The sequence below is a fragment of the Hippocampus zosterae genome, chromosome 6, assembly GCF_025434085.1.
Source record: "Hippocampus zosterae strain Florida chromosome 6, ASM2543408v3, whole genome shotgun sequence".
NCBI lineage: Eukaryota > Metazoa > Chordata > Actinopteri > Syngnathiformes > Syngnathidae > Hippocampus > Hippocampus zosterae.
The window spans coordinates 11,942,178-11,959,096 of NC_067456.1; the positions used below are offsets into that span (position 1 = coordinate 11,942,178).

Genomic DNA, 16,919 nt, shown 5'->3' on the forward strand with positions numbered 1-16,919 from the left:
TTGCTCTGGCCGTCCCACAAAAAGATCTTTATCCTTCCTCAAAATAACTACCTCCTTGGTCCAGTTGCGGTATTCAAGAGAAAATGAGGCAAGAGCTTCACAAATGTCTCAATGGAGAACACTCAGTTTCCCCCAAACGATTTGTCATCTTTCCTTCATTCCCCACCCAGAAAAAAAAAAAACTTACTGTGACCAGTTTTAGATTTCTTTTCACTTTACACCCTGTCTGGTGATATTCATCTGCCCTTTGACCCCATCTGAAATGCTCTGGGGTGAACTGCGCTCTTAGCAACAGGGATGCTCTTTGTTGGACGCAGCAGCAGGAAGACTTCTGGAAATATCTCAAAGGTTAAATTTGAGTTTAAGTGTGGTCTTGAAGAGAGAATTGTCTCCATCTGGCACTTCAATGATCAAGGCTCAAAATGTAAACAAAGCCTTTTTCAATACGTGAGCAGTGCTGTCTTGCAGAGCACTTAGCATAATGATTATTCCTTCCATATTGTTAACACCATCCTATCTCCAAGCCAAAATGAATACAAAACATTGATGTGTCATAATCACAGGAACAGTAGCTAAAAACAAATTGAGCCACACAAAGGTGAACAGACGCTTCTGTTGTACTAGCTGGCTTCACTCAAAAATAGGTTGCTGTTCATAGGATTCTGAGAAACACAAACAAAAAAAAAATAAAAGAACTCGGTTGCTCCAAGATCTTCATGATAATGGCCGGGGAATAACGCCGACGAGGTTGAATCACGAGACAGAAACTCTCGACACTCCCCGCTGTATCAAATTACAGCAGAGCAGTGAGGAAAAATGTCTGAGGGGAAGGAGGAAAAAGGAACAACATCAATGACAATAGAAAACGATTCATGGCACAGAGTCCCTCCCGCTGAGAGAGCCTCCCTGGGTCACCTTACACAGTGACACCACCATTGTTGTAATGTCTAGGCAGCTGCGTACACACAGCAAAAATGTATCACTCCTCTGTTTTCTGTGCAAACCAAGTCTTTGCTTCTTTCTTGGCAAAAACAGCCCATAGCTATAAGTAAAGTACAAATTACGTCTGTGTGTGTGTGTGTGTGTGTGGGGGGGGTGGAACAAACAACATTGGCTCACTCAAGCTTGCTCACTATGAAACAACCTCACACAACCAAAGTCAAACATGTAACATGGTAACGGCGTAACCATTCATGTGTAAAATGAAATACTTTAAATTTAAATGTTTCAAAAAAATCCATTCACTGTGTTTTTTTTTGCTTGATAGTTAAAACAAATAATTCACAATTTAAAACAACATCTGTGTCTTAATTCCATGTCTGTGACATGCTTTTGTCAAAATATCACAGGGATCAAGCGTTCTCCTATACTTTTCTCATTTTGCCAGACTTTGCCTGTTTTGAAGGGGATAGCCGCCCCTTTCCCTGCCCCCTAACCAGTATGGCCAATTTCCAACATGGCTTTCACGACCATGACAAATAGGGTGGAGCTCGGGCGTTAAGCCAAGCCAAGCAGCTGATTGTTAAATTTGCCAAATTGTGACTTCCCAATTTCCAGACTATCTTGCATAAAACCCCATTTTCTGAAATGGGCAACTGAGAAAATATTAGCTTGGTTGTAGAATTTCTCACATTATTGGTTGGGATGTACTCCTAACCCAACTACTGTATTTGCATACAAGTCAATTTTCCATGATATGTCCTCTTTAAGTGAACCATCAATGCTATGAAGCTATAGTTAGAGCAGTCTAGTCAAAGCTCTCAATCAGTCCATTCAATGTGAGCAACAGTTACATTTTACAGGTGATTGACTTATTACATTGCCATGTGAGTTGGAATTTATGTTAAGACTTCTTGAATCATATCATCGATACTATCCAGTTAGCTCCCATCATATGCCTAAATTACAAGGTCAGCACAGAGCGAGTGATAATTACTGTGAGGAATGATTGGCATGACTAGTGTCTTCACACATTGTGTGAATATAAATTAGACATCAGAACATATACAATAAGTAAAGGTAATTTGAGCCGAATATGTTCTTTCAGAAGTGTGTATCAAAGTGATAGTCCTTCATATGAAGTAGCTCTCAGTTCCCATATGTACTGTGCCAGAGAGTCGTGTAGCCTAGCTGTGCAGCTTACATGCATCCACATGGTTTTGTTACTGGCTAACAGTCACAGCCAATGCTCACAGCTCTTTGGATGCAAACTCAACACTGGACAAAAGCCTACCCCCTACCTCACTGCAACATGGTGGAGATCTCCAATCCCACTGAGATGTTATGAGCGACTTGCTCCCACACACATGATGACCATCCTTTTTCCAAACCAAACAGCGCTCACTGCTTCTTAATTTCCATTTGCGGGCCAAGGAGGAAATGAACAAACCACACTCTAATTTGGGCTCCTTGAAACACACACACACACACACACACACACAGACACAAACACACACAAGACAAAAATGGGTGTCTAGGGTAAAGATTGGAGAATTACCAAACAAAACCGATTTCATTGTATGCCCCCTCTCCATTTTTTTTTTGGTGTAACCTCTTCAGCTTTCCACAGCGCCCGCCACTGAAGCAAGCAGGAAAGAGAACAAAGTTTTCCGCAGATGAGAGATGTGCTTGTGTAATTAAATTCCTGAGCAAAGCAACTCAAAAGTGAGCCAGTGGTCAAAATTCCCTAGCTGGGGCACGGGTTGCTCAGCCCTGTGTGTGTACGATTGTGTACATTTCACTAAATTCTCAATTTTTCTGTGATTTCCATGTAGAGTTTTCATTCGAACCGCAGAATGAATCTTTCCAAAAAAATACGACAGTGTACCAAGATGGATTGGGATTAGAATGATTCGTAAAGGCTTTGAGAAGATACTACGACATTTCAACATATTGGCAGCATGTGGAATGACAGAACAAAAAAAAACATCTTGTTAACGTGGCATTTTATGGAGCAGATGTGAGTCCCACAGAACGAAGTATGCACCTTATAATTTCGGCATCATCATTTACACTGTTGTGCTGCCACACTACAACTATCCATTTTCTATACCACTTATTCTCATTAGGGATACGGTAAAAGGGCGTCTGACTTTGGGCCAGAGGGAGGGTGGTACCCCTTGTATTGATCACTGGACATGCATAGAGAAAGAACCATCAAATTCACACCAGTGAATTTCAGAGTGTTCAAATAACCGAGCATGCACGTTTTGTAGAGTTTTTTTGGGGGGCGGGGTGAGTTCAAAGATGGCGCCTTTGAGTTGACAGCCTGCTAAAAGACTAAATTTTCACTTTAATTTGTACTTTTCTCCTACCTTTGTCGTTTAATGTTAATTGTATGTTATGTGAACCCATTGTTGAATTTAGTAGTTTTGGTCATGACTTTCACAAAAGGAGAATATTGGTGGTTGATGATTTCGCCATTTTGGCAGCACATGCTTGCCTTTTCATCATTTCGATTGAGGGGAATGTTGACGCTAATCGGCAGTTACCGCTTTATTGACATGGAGAAGTTGTTGTTTGGGGCATAAATGGGAATTATTTTAGCAACAGCCCCATATTGTGCATGGAAATGTCGGTGTTGTTGTACTCTATGTGACAGTAAGGATGGTTGGAGCGCATAGCGTTGTCAACATTGGGCCTGGAGGAGTTGTAGAGAGGAGTCCGCATTTGAAAGTTAAGTGAAGAGGCTCTAATTGGTACTGGAGAAGTGAACTTTTCTTTCCGTATTTACTGCATGTTAGTCACAAATGGACACCACAGTTACTTGTTTACTTTAAAACTTAGCTTGTAGCAGATAAGAGTACAGTCATGAAAGCTGTGATCAGGACATCTCTGTTCCACTGGTGAAAGGAGATTTTGAATCGCTCTTCTTTCAACAAGGATAACTTAAAACTCCAAAGCGCATACAGAAATGGGGAATAAGATTTTGTTTGTTTGCATTGTTATGTTATGATTTTGTTTGTTATGTTTTATTTCACGTGCTCTGCGCTTTGTTACAGCTGCAGCTGTTGTGAACGCGCCACATAAAATTTAGTTCAGTTTTGGGAATGCCATAGTATCCAGACAAAACCCCAATCGAGAACAGAAATTCTTCACAGAAAGGCTGAAACCGAGATTTGAAAACAAAACCTCTGGCCTATTAGACAAACATGCTATCCACTGGTTCACTGTAGTGCCTAATATTGTACAAAGGAGTAGAAATGTTACAGGACATGCATGTAATTAGAGAGAAATATAAGGCACCTCCACATAATTACGTTTATGCTCACGATACAATGGGTAAATGCAGAAAAAGCTAAAAACGGTACATTTAAAGCACTTTTGTTGGTTTAAAGAGCAAGTGAAACATAACACTATTATGGGTTCACAACGTTATCTGATTCAACATTTTACCATCTTTTAAAACTCGAAATGGCACTGATTGAGTAGATATACTCAAGATGACAACAATTTAAAACATACAAAGCAAACACTGCCAGGCGTTTTAAGCAAAGCGTTTCCAAAAGTTGCTGATCCAGAAAATACAGTGGCAACTTAATGAGCGTTCATGACTGACAGCAAAAATGTGAGCGGCTGAAAAAGTGAAAACTGGAGTACAGTAATAGCAATTCGAAAAATGCCAGCCACGTGAAATCATCTTTAGACTAATACCGCGGTGAAGACAAGTCTGAGCCGTAAAAACTCAGCAATTTCATCTGTCTATGTAACATCTGTTCAGGCCAATGGCGACGTTTTTTAAAAGCAGTCCCTGCTAACTGATGTTTAGCTAGCACACTTAAGCCCCGCTGCTTTGTTGTCCATCCGTATCGCAATTAATCGCTGTCAACAATGAGTGACAACATTTATGATTTTTTTCACAAGATGAAGTATTCACAATAACTGTCAATTTTGACCGTGAAAAGGGGAATTGGCAAACCTCAGCGTTGTGAATGGGAACATCAGGCGTAAACCACAAAGCGACGCTCGCCGCTTGTGTCAAGACTCGTGCTGTATTTGTAACACAACACCAAGAAGAGCCTGAAACGACAGTAAAACAGCATTTGTCCTCACCTGCGAAATACAACACGGAGTGCACATCCTACGGAGACGCGGCGTAGAAACACATGAAAGCTCCAACAAACGCGATGCAAGCGCTGAGTGTAGTCTCTACTAGTCTGTCCTCCTGCGCAGCCTCGAGCTCCCCACACGCCCGCCTCTCCTCTCCTTTTCTCTCCAATACTATACCGACACTGTACTACTGTACCTCCTCTCATTCCTCCACAAACACCCTTTCACTTCCCTATCGTCGACACTGCACATCACGGGAACACAACGCAAACGTTTCTGTACTTTATTGACAACGATTCTCAGTAAAAGAGATGACGAGATGATGAATTTACAATAACATATTCAGTAAACATGTTTCAGGCAGGGGCGCAAATCTGATTTTTGAAGGGGGTGGGGTGTGAAAAATAACACAGTACATTTGGGTCTGGTAGCCCTGAAAACCTTTACGCATATTTGAGGATGCACATTCACAGCGGGTCAGTTTGTCTCATTTTTTTAAATTCCGCGAACCAGTGGAAAATAAATACACAAATAAAGTTGCTCAAAAGCGCATAGGTCAAGAAGCCCCTGGAAGCCCTAACACACATCAGGCCAGTCTTCCAACAATGCACGTCGTGTACTGTACTGAAGGATTCTGATAATTAAAGACAATGTCGAGTAAATTCGGAGCTTTGTTTTTAACAATATTATACGTTTTTGAAAAGAATTGTTGGAAACACGAGCAAAGCCTGATGTAGTACTGAATTGTGGATATCAACCATCATTAAATTTAGCCAGTCGGTCAATCCTGATTTGTCAGCGGCCAGGCCAACTGTCATAGGCAGTTGTCATGATTTCAAGTCAAACCAAAAACGATTGACGAACCAATCAATGATCAACCAATTCTTCCAAATTATGGCCGATTCATTCGTGTCACAAGTCTCTAATCAGTGGTAAGATCGATTTTGACATATTAATGGTTTGCATTTTTTTTTGTAACATATTTATGACCTCTGGCTTTGGACGGGTATAACAGTGGTTTGGCCTTTTTGTGCATCACTGATGTTGCTCACTGTGTCAGGTGAATGGAAAATTTGTGAAAACATTGGTTATCGTGCATATTAGTGAGGACCTTACTCCCACCAAGTATAATAAAATCAGTAATGCACTGCATGGCCTGAGGTATTAATCTTACTTTCACCATTCATTTCATGCATAATAAGTCCAGAGAAATCACTTCATGCATTTGCACCATTTATTGGTTTTATGTACAAAAAAACAATACATAGCTAAACATGGACAAAAGTAGTCAGACACACTTCCTGATGAATGAACCAATCGGGCAACACTGCTTAATTCACCCTGACTATCAATTCCTTGTGTTACATATACATAATTTTGTGCCTACGACTGTGTGGTGACCGTTTGGGGAAGGACCGTAAGGCATGACTCGACAGTGGTATGGTACACTTGAACTTGACTGTCCCAAACACCTTTGTGATGAACTACAGATATTGTGAGCTGTGGCCCTTTCATCCAACATCAGTGACTTTATAGATGTTTTTTTAATGTATGTTTTGATCACTCAGTGGTTCTTGTGGGTGTAATGGCTTGGTACCAAAACTTTTATCCGTGGCAGGCTAGTGCGGTCTTTCTCTTTTTCTGTCACAGATGGATAAACAGCCCAAACCCAGCAGGCTGCTGACTGTAGTTCAGAGATCCCAGAAGTGCTTCTTGACCGCAGGTTATACTGTCCATCCCTTCCTGGATTGCAGGATAGAGCAGTACCTTTGACATTCCAGCCCACATCAGTCCTGCGCCATGCACATCTGATTAGAAAATCAACTTCTTCATGGAAGCTGAAAGTCAAAGACAAGAATATGCATAGAATAAGTACATTAAGAAATAACATCTGCTTTTACAGTAAATAGCAATACACACTAGAAACTTGTAATGAACATTTTATACACCCAGAAAGTCTATCCGTCTTTATTTTCCCTCGCTGTAATGTAGTTTCAGCTTCAACCATAAGGAATAGTAAACCCAGATGTTTTCCAAACCACAGGAGCAGAGAAGAGAAGGAAACGCTTTGAACCTGGCCATGAACACCAAAGTAAAATATGCCCTCCCACAATCCACTTAAACAGCAGAAATGTGTGCATTCGTCTCCACTGTATAAAGATTCATGCAGCCAACACCCTTTGGAATTGCTACTTTCAATGAAGCGATTTATATGCCTGGTATAAATAGCCATTGCTGGAAGGGTTTTTCAGGTTACTGACTATATGTGACCTAGGTGTTTGTGGGATGGTGTGAAATATACAGTCTTAACTCTCTTGCTATACAATTCATCTTTATTCATATAATTTACTGAAGCCAAATCATATTAGCGGTTGGGTGATAGTGAGAAATATCAGATAGGAATCGGTCTTTTCATTACTTGTTTCCAGGCCTTCTAATTTTCTTTTCAGCCCGGCTGTTTCCTTTTCTCGCAGAACTTCAGCCGAACAGTTTGGTCGAGGAAGTTGAGGGCCAGGTGTGGGACCAGGTCGATTGCTGAAGTACTTCATTTTCAGAGCCTGAAATGTACAGTATAAACATGAGAGTCAAACAATAATATTGCACCACACAAACTAAAGATGTGTTCTTGATTTTTTTTTTAAGACAAGTCAGTTACTAAGATCACCTGTGTGGCTGTCGTCCTAGTTGAGGGGTTATATGTGAAAAGGCCATGAAGCAACTCTAGTAAGTCATCGGTAGCTGCACTAAATATGTGCTCAAGAGGCGTGCCAGGAAATATTTTGAAAGGCATATAATCTGGTAGACTGCTTACTCCCTGTAAAGTGAAACAAAAACAGACAATGATATTATGGAAGGGGGAAAAAAGGACGATATGAAGCAAACAAATGCATACCGGCCATGTCTCTTCTGTCGGCGTACCAAGAGCCTCAAAGATTTTGGTCAGCTGGTCAAGATCCGAGTCGCCAACAAGAAATGGTATCTAAAACAAAATGATCACAGAAAAGCATTAGCCCAAGACAAATTGTTTTACATCCATAGTCAAAATATTTGGATACACGAAGGAGTAACTCTGCCAGGATGCATCCCACCGCCCACATGTCAACTCCTACTCCATACATTCGGGCACCAAATAGGAGCTCGGGAGAGCGGTACCACCTAGGAAAGATATAAAAAAAATTTACTGACAAATTTGAGAGTTAAAAAAACTGTAGAACACCCTTAGTCACTTCATTAGGTACACCTCAGCAATGTAATGTGATCCATCCAGCCATTTCCTATACCTCTTATCCTCAATGAGGTCGCGGCTAAGTAGGTGCCTATCAAAGCTCAGAGGAGAGGCACGGTATACTGTAGGGCACATATAGTCAAATCTCTCACTCATACATATATTCAGACCCAAGGACAATTTATAGTCAATTAACCTAACATGACTGCTTGGGGAAAGCGCGAGAAAACACAGTGGTGGGAATTACTTTTATTCTGAATGTCAGGTTTTGCTTATTATAGTGACTTTGGAACTTTGTTGAACTATGAATATTGTACTTATGCACCGGTATTTATAATTGTATATTCTACCATTTTTTAAAAGGTACCGTATTTTCCGCACTATGAGGTGCAACTAAAAACATTCAATTTTCTCAAAAGACGACAGTGCGCCTTATATATGGATAAATATTCAGATTTATTGGACATAGTATTTTAAATGTTCTGTAAAGCGCTTTGTTACTGCTGCAGCGTTTGTGAAAGTGCTACATAAGCTGTATTGTATTCCCTTTAGTACAACTCTATCTAGTGGATGTATAATGCAACCATAGCCATTATTGTAGCTTCTATTCTATGCACCTTATAATGCGGTGTGCCCTATATATGAAAACAGTTTAAAAATAGGCCACTCATTGAAAGTGCGCCATATACTCTGAAGTGCCTTATAGTGCGGAAAATACGGTACATTCTGTATCTACTTCAACTGACCATTAAGTACTGTTAAAGTGATACGAATAATTCATTCCAAACCAAAAACATTTGACAATATAAAAAATACAGGGCAGCGTAAACAAGATTTTGGTGAATTGTCAATCTGTCAATACTGCTAAATATACATGTTTTTAAAAAATCAATTTGGACACAACTGCTGCCAACTGAAAGCATTTATGTAGTTATTCAATTTCCTTTTTCCTGACAGTCATGGGTTTTTATAATTGTCAGGCTTCTCCCTCTTGCCCCTGTCCGCATTAGTTAACATACAAAAAAAACAGACCTGGTGACAACTTGATGAGTGTAGACCCTGTTGGGACTGCCGAAGGCTTTGGCCAAACCAAAATCAGCCAACTTCAACACTCCATTACCATCAAGCAGCAGATTATTGGGCTTCAAATCCTGAAAATTCAACACATCAAATGTCAGGTAGAGTTTGTATGACTATGATCCTTCCTGACACACTGTCATTGTGACTAGAACCAGGTAGAGGTCCTGTTTGCATTAGAACATTTGATGGTATCTGCAAATTTCCGTTGGACCGGCATTACAAACATTCATTCATTCATTCATTCATCTTCCGAGCCGCTTGATCCTCACTAGGGTCGCGGGGGGTGCTGGAGCCTATCCCAGCTGTCTCCGGGCAGTAGGCGGGGGACACCCTGAATCGGTTGCCAGCCAATCGCAGGGCACACAGAAACGAACAACCATTCGCACTCACACTCACACTCACACGTAGGGACAATTTAGAGCGTTCAATCAGCCTGCCACGCATGTTTTTGGAATGTGGGAGGAAACCGGAGCACCCGGAGAAAACCCACGCATGCCCGGGGAGAACATGCAAACTCCACACAGGGAGGCCAGAGCTGGAATCGAACCCGGTACCCCTGCACTGTGAAGCCGACCTGCTAACCACTGGACTACCGGGCCGCCTGCATTACAAACATAAATCTGTTTACATGTGCATACATGGTATACTGTATTTTGTCGTTACCCGGTGTAGGACCCAATGTTGATGCATGTACTCTAAACCCTGTAGAGTCATGAGGATGTAGGCTTTGATGTGGGCTGGAGTCAGGACAAGGCTGGTGTCCTTGATGATCACCTTTATCCCCCCCCCCCCGCCCCCCCAAGAAAAAAAAGTAAAAAAGAGGGAAAGGAAAACAGATCATAAGGTAAAAGAAGCCACATAGCTGAAATGATTTACAATCTAGAATAGAGGATGATGTCAAAACAACCGCTGGATTCAGATACCAGATCTTACTTTGAAGTGCTGTGCGTTCCACCTACAGTGTGGTTACCTACAGGCAAGGAATGCAATCCTCTATCTTTCAAATGCGTAAGAATAAGCTTTTAGCACCGGCCTTGAGTACAGCATCATATTTCATTCAAGCTGCTAATGGCCCCAATTGACTGTTAACATTAAAAGTGGAAAGCTATTGATTTTTTTAACAGCACTGGAATCTCGGTAATGATTTATGAGTAGCGTGGCAGGGGCAGAGTATGCTAAACTTAGAGGGGGGAAAAAACATCTTAGCTACATTCATGGTCGCACTGCTTTTCTTATTACGTTGTCTTGTCTGTCAATCACGTATGCACACTCTCTCAAAAGCTCTCACGTTATCTCTGACTTGCAGCATCGGAAGCTGAGGTTTCAGTCAAAATAATTTAATACATAAATAGAAAAGTAACTAATAAAATGAAACCAATAATGAAAGTAAATTTGGGGAGGTCAAAAGTTAATGTTTGGTTTTGATAAATGATATCATGGGCAGAATTATAAATGGCAGGTTGAAGAGAATGGTGATTTTAACAAGGAGACATATTAACAGTTACATTAACATTACAGACAGATTCAAATTTGATGGATGAGTTATAGCATCCAGATGTGATGTATTAAAGCATATTTCATGAAAGGATAGCCAAAGTTTTACCTCCAGATCAGTTTCCATGAAATCAAACACCAGACTGATGTTTGATTTGTGTCCAAATGCATCCAGCAACTAAAACACAAAGTTGTATAGCTCTCCAAGTCTGTATTTAACATGTGGAAACACAACAGTAATACAAATAAATATGTATCCACCCCAATAATATTTGGATGATGGAGCTCTTGCAGTAGTTTGATCTCTCGGAGGGCAGTTCTGTTGATACCTATAGACATAAATAAGGATAGATATCTTTACAGAGTTGCTTTGTTATACATATTGTACGCAGTCTGCCAAATGAGTCAAAACATACCATCTTTTGCTTCAGTTCTATGGCCAACTTTAATCTGGGAGGAAAATAAACATTTACAATACACGAAGCTGAACAGCCCAAAGTGCTTGACAATGCGAGCTTGCAAACCTTTACCTTTTTAATGGCGACTATTGTGTCAGTTGTTTTGTCTCTGGCTTTGTACACTGTGGCAAACTAGGGAACAGAGACGAATAATGAATTAGTTTCATAATACTGAAGGCAATTTCTTACACTCATAATCACTCAAGGTAAAATTTTGCATTGTACACCAAAAATGGAAGAACCAGATCACAGTCATGTCGGCATAAAAGGTGAGATTCCATATGGTACCTTGCTCAAGAGCACCTTGAGAGTAGTCAAAAAACAAAACAGGAAGGATCCGCGGAACTACCGTAATACAACCCTAATTCTGCCCTCCCTCCACAATTGATTAACGTATCACAGCAGTGATACCCAAGCACAAATTAATAAAAAACATAACAAGAACATAAAATTACATTATTGCCAAACGAGGAAATGGACAGCTATAGCTGTTCTTACGACTGTACAATCAACACTTATTTGCATAATTGCTGATTTATTTTCATAATTTCTTATTTTTTTCCTCACCATTCCATTTTTAAATAGAAAACGTATCATAAATGCTTACCCGTGTTTTTTTTTAAGATTGAAGGTTTTGGGGGAATTTGGGAAAAAAATTGGACATTGCACTCAAACAATTCACCACAACTTTAACCCACAATAATCACAAGTGCCCTTGGTTGTCTGTTGTTTGCTATTAATTGTTTTATTTATTCATATGTATATATTTTTATCTTTATGTATTTTATGCAGTTCAGTTGATGCCCTTAGTTTTAGCAGTGTGTGTTTCAATGCACTGCGTGTTTGCACTGCGGTAAGATAATATAACCTTTATTTGTCCCACACTGAGGGCATTTGCGAATTGGGAAAGTTGAGAGAGGAAAGTAATTTAATCTATGCTGTATGTTGCACGTAGAGCATATTTGACAATAAAGCTTGACTTGAATTGAATGCATTTCAGTGTGTGTACGCGGATTTTCGCTATTCACCAGCCGGCCGGGTCCCAACCCCGGCGAATAATGGAGGAGAGCTGTACGGCTTTTCATAGCAATTCATAATCTGATTAGACGAAGTGATACGTTCGGGCAAGGGCTACGTCACATCCCCGTGCCAGAGCCCAAAAAATATGGCATGTGGTTTGGTCCACGAGAAATTATTGATTGTAGGTTTATTTCGGAAACAATAAGAGAGTCGTGAGGAAAAAATAGCTCGCCGTCCAGTGTAAACCGAACATGTGAGTTTTGACTGAGTGAGAAGAAATGGTAATACTATCATGTAATCACGAATAAAGCGATAACTATACATCATTTCGACACAAAATGAGCATTGAGCCCCATTCACGTAACTCCAAACACACTGGTGTTGAGAGAAATGTTGATCATCAATGAGTACCACTGTGCACCGCAGATGCTTTGTTGACATTAACAACCGGCTTGCTAGCATGCTGCTAGCTTTACTCCAAGCAAGCAGAAAGCCAGAGCCTGGAACAGAAACAGACTTTGAGAGTGAAAAAAAACTACAGACACATATCAAGACCTCTCACCTGGCCCTCTCCGAGGAAATCCAACTTTTCGTATCGCTTCGCCCTGGATTTTACGTCAAACGCCATAGCGGTAAAATGTTAACAATGGTTCCATGAGTGTCAACTTCCGCCCTGTTAAAGGTCCAGAAGCAGTGTTTCCGGATTTAAGAAAACCACCACTTATTTGGTGCAGCACCGACATCTACTGGCTTGACGTGTCAGCGCGTTCAAGTGACGTAATTGCAACCGTGTTTTACAGTATAAATGACTAGTTACTGAAGACCCTCCCCCCCAACACACACACACACACACACACACACACACACACACAAACAAACACTGACCCTGACAACTACTATTGTACCTTACTGTCTATAATAATTATAATTATGATTATTATCATAATAACCCGAATGAATGATAATAATTATAATTATCATTAGTAGAAGTAGTAATGTAAGATATAATTGAAAATGCATCTCACTCTTGTGGTCAATCTTTTGGAATCTCGTTTATCAGCAGTACACACTGTAAAATAGACATGTATGTCCAGATGGACAATCCAAATGTTTTCTATTTTCCCCCTCTTATGTAGCAAGTGTTTTCAAAAATATTAGAACAGCTCTCTGTTTGAAGCAAAGCAGCAACTCAAGTGAAATGGAAAAATTATCTCAGTGAAGGAATATAATTTTCACTAGTTGCAAATAATGTATCAGCTGTGTGGCTAATATTGTTCTGCCCATTTTGGCAAAAAGAAAATTCATAAATGTATTTTCCTTTAGCAGCTTGACATCGCTCTCCTGGGAGTATCTTCTGTCAGTGAGGGAGCTTTTGTGATCCATGCACCGCTGAACACATCTCTACATCCCATCTCCATACACAGTAGATGCCCTCACATCCCACAGGATTAGGCATGGTTACTCTCTTATGACCCTCCCTGCTTCTTTCTCTCTTTTTCTCTGACACACACACACACACACACACACACACACACACACACACACACACACACACACACACACACACACACGCAAACGCGCGCGCGCGCACGCACACACACACACACTCTCTCACACACACACAGCTTTCATTTTCATGTTACAGTTGACAAGAGAAGTGTGAAGAATAAGCGGCCTAATACACCCCTCAGTCTCCTCTCAGATGCACGCGTATTCTGTGCGCATGCTGACAGCTCACAGACATGACTGACAGCACCGTATGTGCTCATGCAAGCATTTCTTCTTCAGACTTTTGCAGCAGCCTTCCCTGGCATCCTATTATCAACCTCTAGAGACACTTTAGGCGGGCCTTAATATGGATCATAACTGTCCAGTGGTAGACATAACTCCAAAACGCTTAGATCACTGACTCTTAAAACAAATGTGACATGTTGATACCCATGTCTAATTCAGCGATGATTTGAGCGTGTTCTTATGTTCCTGCCTCTCATGTCTTTCTCTGTGAATGCTATGCATGTGAGGAGAGGCAGTTGAGTTATCGAGGCGTAAGTGCTTGTGCTGGCGTTTATATAGTTTGTCACAGTAAATCTCATGATGGAAATGGTAACGTTATGCACACTACCTCACTCTAGTTATGTGTCACTTTAGCAGATGGTAATGCAGCTGAGATGGTCTGTGTGTGTGCGAGTGTGTGTGTGTGTGTGTGTGTGTGTGTGTGTGTGTGTGTACATCATGCACACCGGGCAGAGGGGGTGAAACCACAAGGCTGTTTATCAAACTCATAGGAAGTGGGTGTTGTTGAGCGAGTACTTGCTGTCGCACCACATCCTGTTTCAGGGAGGCTGAGAATGTTCACATGGGGTACTGTTGACAATGTGTACAATGTGGCCACAACACACACACACATACACAAAAGATATGATCATCTTAGATCATCTTTATCTAAGGCAGTGTTTCCCAGTGTTTATTGCGGCAATGTGCATGTTTTACACAAAAAAAAAAAACATGACAAAAAATGTCACAGCACACCACCAAAACAAGCAAACAAAAAAGTCACAAAACTTATCGGAGTATTACCGCACTGATCATTGTAGCTCCAGTTCTCGACATACTTGAACAATTGTTGTTCCACGACATGAGACACTTTATTTAAAGTACTCAGGAACTTTCTGCAGAATTGGACAACTAAAGTTGTACTACAATTACTGCTCGTGGCCACTTAAAAAATGGTGCAACGATTATCTGCACTAACTGCGTAACCGTCCTAGTGGTAAAGTATCGCACCACTGATCACTTTATCTCTGCTCAGTGACTCTGCAAATTGCACAGCTCCCATTGGGGGGGTACTACTGGACAATAGTACCGTGACAAAGTCTTAGGTCATGTCTTTGTTTATCCTAGCTGCTTGTTATTGTAATACAGTACTGGGGTAACTTACACAACTGAGTTTGGACATCCACAACACCCCCTGTTGATGAAAAATCTTGTGGGCAATGCTCAGATCGTAGATGAAGGGGCAGCTTGAAGAAGCATCCTGCTGGAATTGAGGAGCATGACATTAGGAAAACCATGTAGACAACTTATTTTTCTGTGACTCAGAATCATCCTGTCGGCCCGGGAAACCTCTGTGCTTTTGCACGCCACTGGAGTGTTCTAATATTTCTTACAATAATATAACTGTCTTTTCCCTGAAATTGGACTTGTAAATGGAATGGATTAATTTTATTTTGAAAAATACATTGTCATTTAATAATTTGTCAATAAAAAAAAATTACACATCTGTTTCGTATTTTTTAAATTAAATTCTGAATCATCCGTTTGATATTTTTTAAATTAAATTCAGAATTGGGATTGGCTGGCAACCAGGATATGCCCTGCTTACAGCCCGAAGACAGCTCATTGGGAGGATAAAGCAGATTAGAAAATGGATGGATGAATGAATTGGTATATGACTATATTAATTGAAATAATGCAATTTAAAAATCCACTTGAATTATTTTACCAATATTAATACAAAGTTTACATGTGCAAATTCATTTAATTAAATCATTACATATCACACAATACATTAAGTAATAGAGTAACTAAAAATAATACATTATAAAATAATCAGGAATTATTTTCCAAAATTAAAATTTTTATTGCATCAATTGAGCTGCTTGTTTTCCCCTAAAACATGTTAGTTAAACTATGGTTTGATGTGTTTTCCGGTCATGCCAGAATATTAGTTCTGATTGAGCAAAACTGAGCATCATTATTAATTTGTTGTGTAGCTCTTAGATTGGTGCTCATGGTTATTATGTGTCTGACTGATGTGCTGAAATTATTTACAGCAAATAATGTTCACCTCGCGATGCCAGCGACATACTGTATAGTGACAGGGAAAACAACGAAATCTTCATCCACTGGATGGAAGAAGGTACAATACATACTGCAATTACCCTGTGTAAAAGGATGGAAGAATGGATTTTTCAAGCTTCTGTGATAGAGAATATCTTTTCTTTCCGTTGGCTTGTTTTCATTCATCACACACAATCTGCTGTGCACTTGCCGCACATTAAGTTGTCATATTGACAGCGACCTTTTCAAAAGAGCTTTCAAGCTTGGACTAAATATGTCAACGATGACGAAATAAGTCAGTGCAATCACAGCCGGTACTGTGTTTGCCATACACCTGCTGTGTGTGTTTCTCAAAGTAGATGCGCTCCCATTGCAGCTGCTTCTGGCCGCTTGCAGTTATCATGAAACAGGATGTTTAAGGCTGGATATAGGAGGTGTGAAGGTTCGCACATGCTAAGAACAAACCGAATCTGTTTCCTGAGAATGTAATAGGCTGATTACAGCCTAACTGTTGTCATTTCATGTTATGGAATATTAATATCGGTCGTTGAATTATTATCAGTGTTTTTTTTATTACTCGCCGACGGTTGATGATCAAGTTTAACAAAATATGAAAAATATAACATAATGCTGAAGCCTAAAATATGTAATCTATTGCAATAATATTCACATAAACGAATGTTTTAGGAACACTCCCGACAGCAGCTCTGCATTGGAGGTGGGTTGGTAATTTCGCAGAGATCTGAGAGAGG

The 16,919-nt window shown here is 40.3% G+C and overlaps 2 protein-coding genes across 2 annotated transcripts in view; both read right to left on the bottom strand.

Annotated features, from left to right (window-relative positions):
• serinc5 (serine incorporator 5) overlaps positions 1-16,919 on the bottom strand; it is a 28,308-nt gene that overhangs the window by 8,960 nt on the left and 2,429 nt on the right. Inside the window, exon 2 of the mRNA XM_052068834.1 lies at positions 5,053-5,096. Coding sequence (XP_051924794.1) covers positions 5,053-5,079 — 27 coding nt within the window. The 5' untranslated portion in view covers positions 5,080-5,096. The remainder of the gene's footprint in view (positions 1-5,052; positions 5,097-16,919) is intronic.
• On the bottom strand, positions 6,270-13,045 carry cdk7 (cyclin-dependent kinase 7). Its single transcript, XM_052068835.1, has 12 exons — positions 12,890-13,045; positions 11,380-11,439; positions 11,266-11,299; positions 11,111-11,178; positions 10,959-11,027; positions 10,019-10,129; positions 9,308-9,426; positions 8,106-8,205; positions 7,943-8,029; positions 7,715-7,864; positions 7,469-7,607; positions 6,270-6,887 (listed from the first exon to the last, which is right to left on the bottom strand). Exons 1-12 carry the CDS (start codon positions 12,953-12,955, stop codon positions 6,862-6,864), a joined length of 1,029 nt encoding a protein of 342 aa, XP_051924795.1. The 5' UTR covers positions 12,956-13,045; the 3' UTR covers positions 6,270-6,861.

What these genes read in the sequence shown, in the direction of transcription:
- cdk7 (XM_052068835.1), bottom strand. Translation starts at nt 12,955, where the DNA reads ATGGCGTTTGACGTAAAATCCAGGGCGAAGCGATACGAAAAGTTGGAT. An exon ending in CAATAGTCGCCATTAAAAAG is followed by an intron (nt 11,300 to 11,379) that starts GTAAAGGTTTGC and finishes TTTTCCTCCCAG; the next exon opens with ATTAAAGTTGGCCATAGAAC. An exon ending in TAGAACTGAAGCAAAAGATG is followed by an intron (nt 11,179 to 11,265) that starts GTATGTTTTGAC and finishes TTATGTCTATAG; the next exon opens with GTATCAACAGAACTGCCCTC.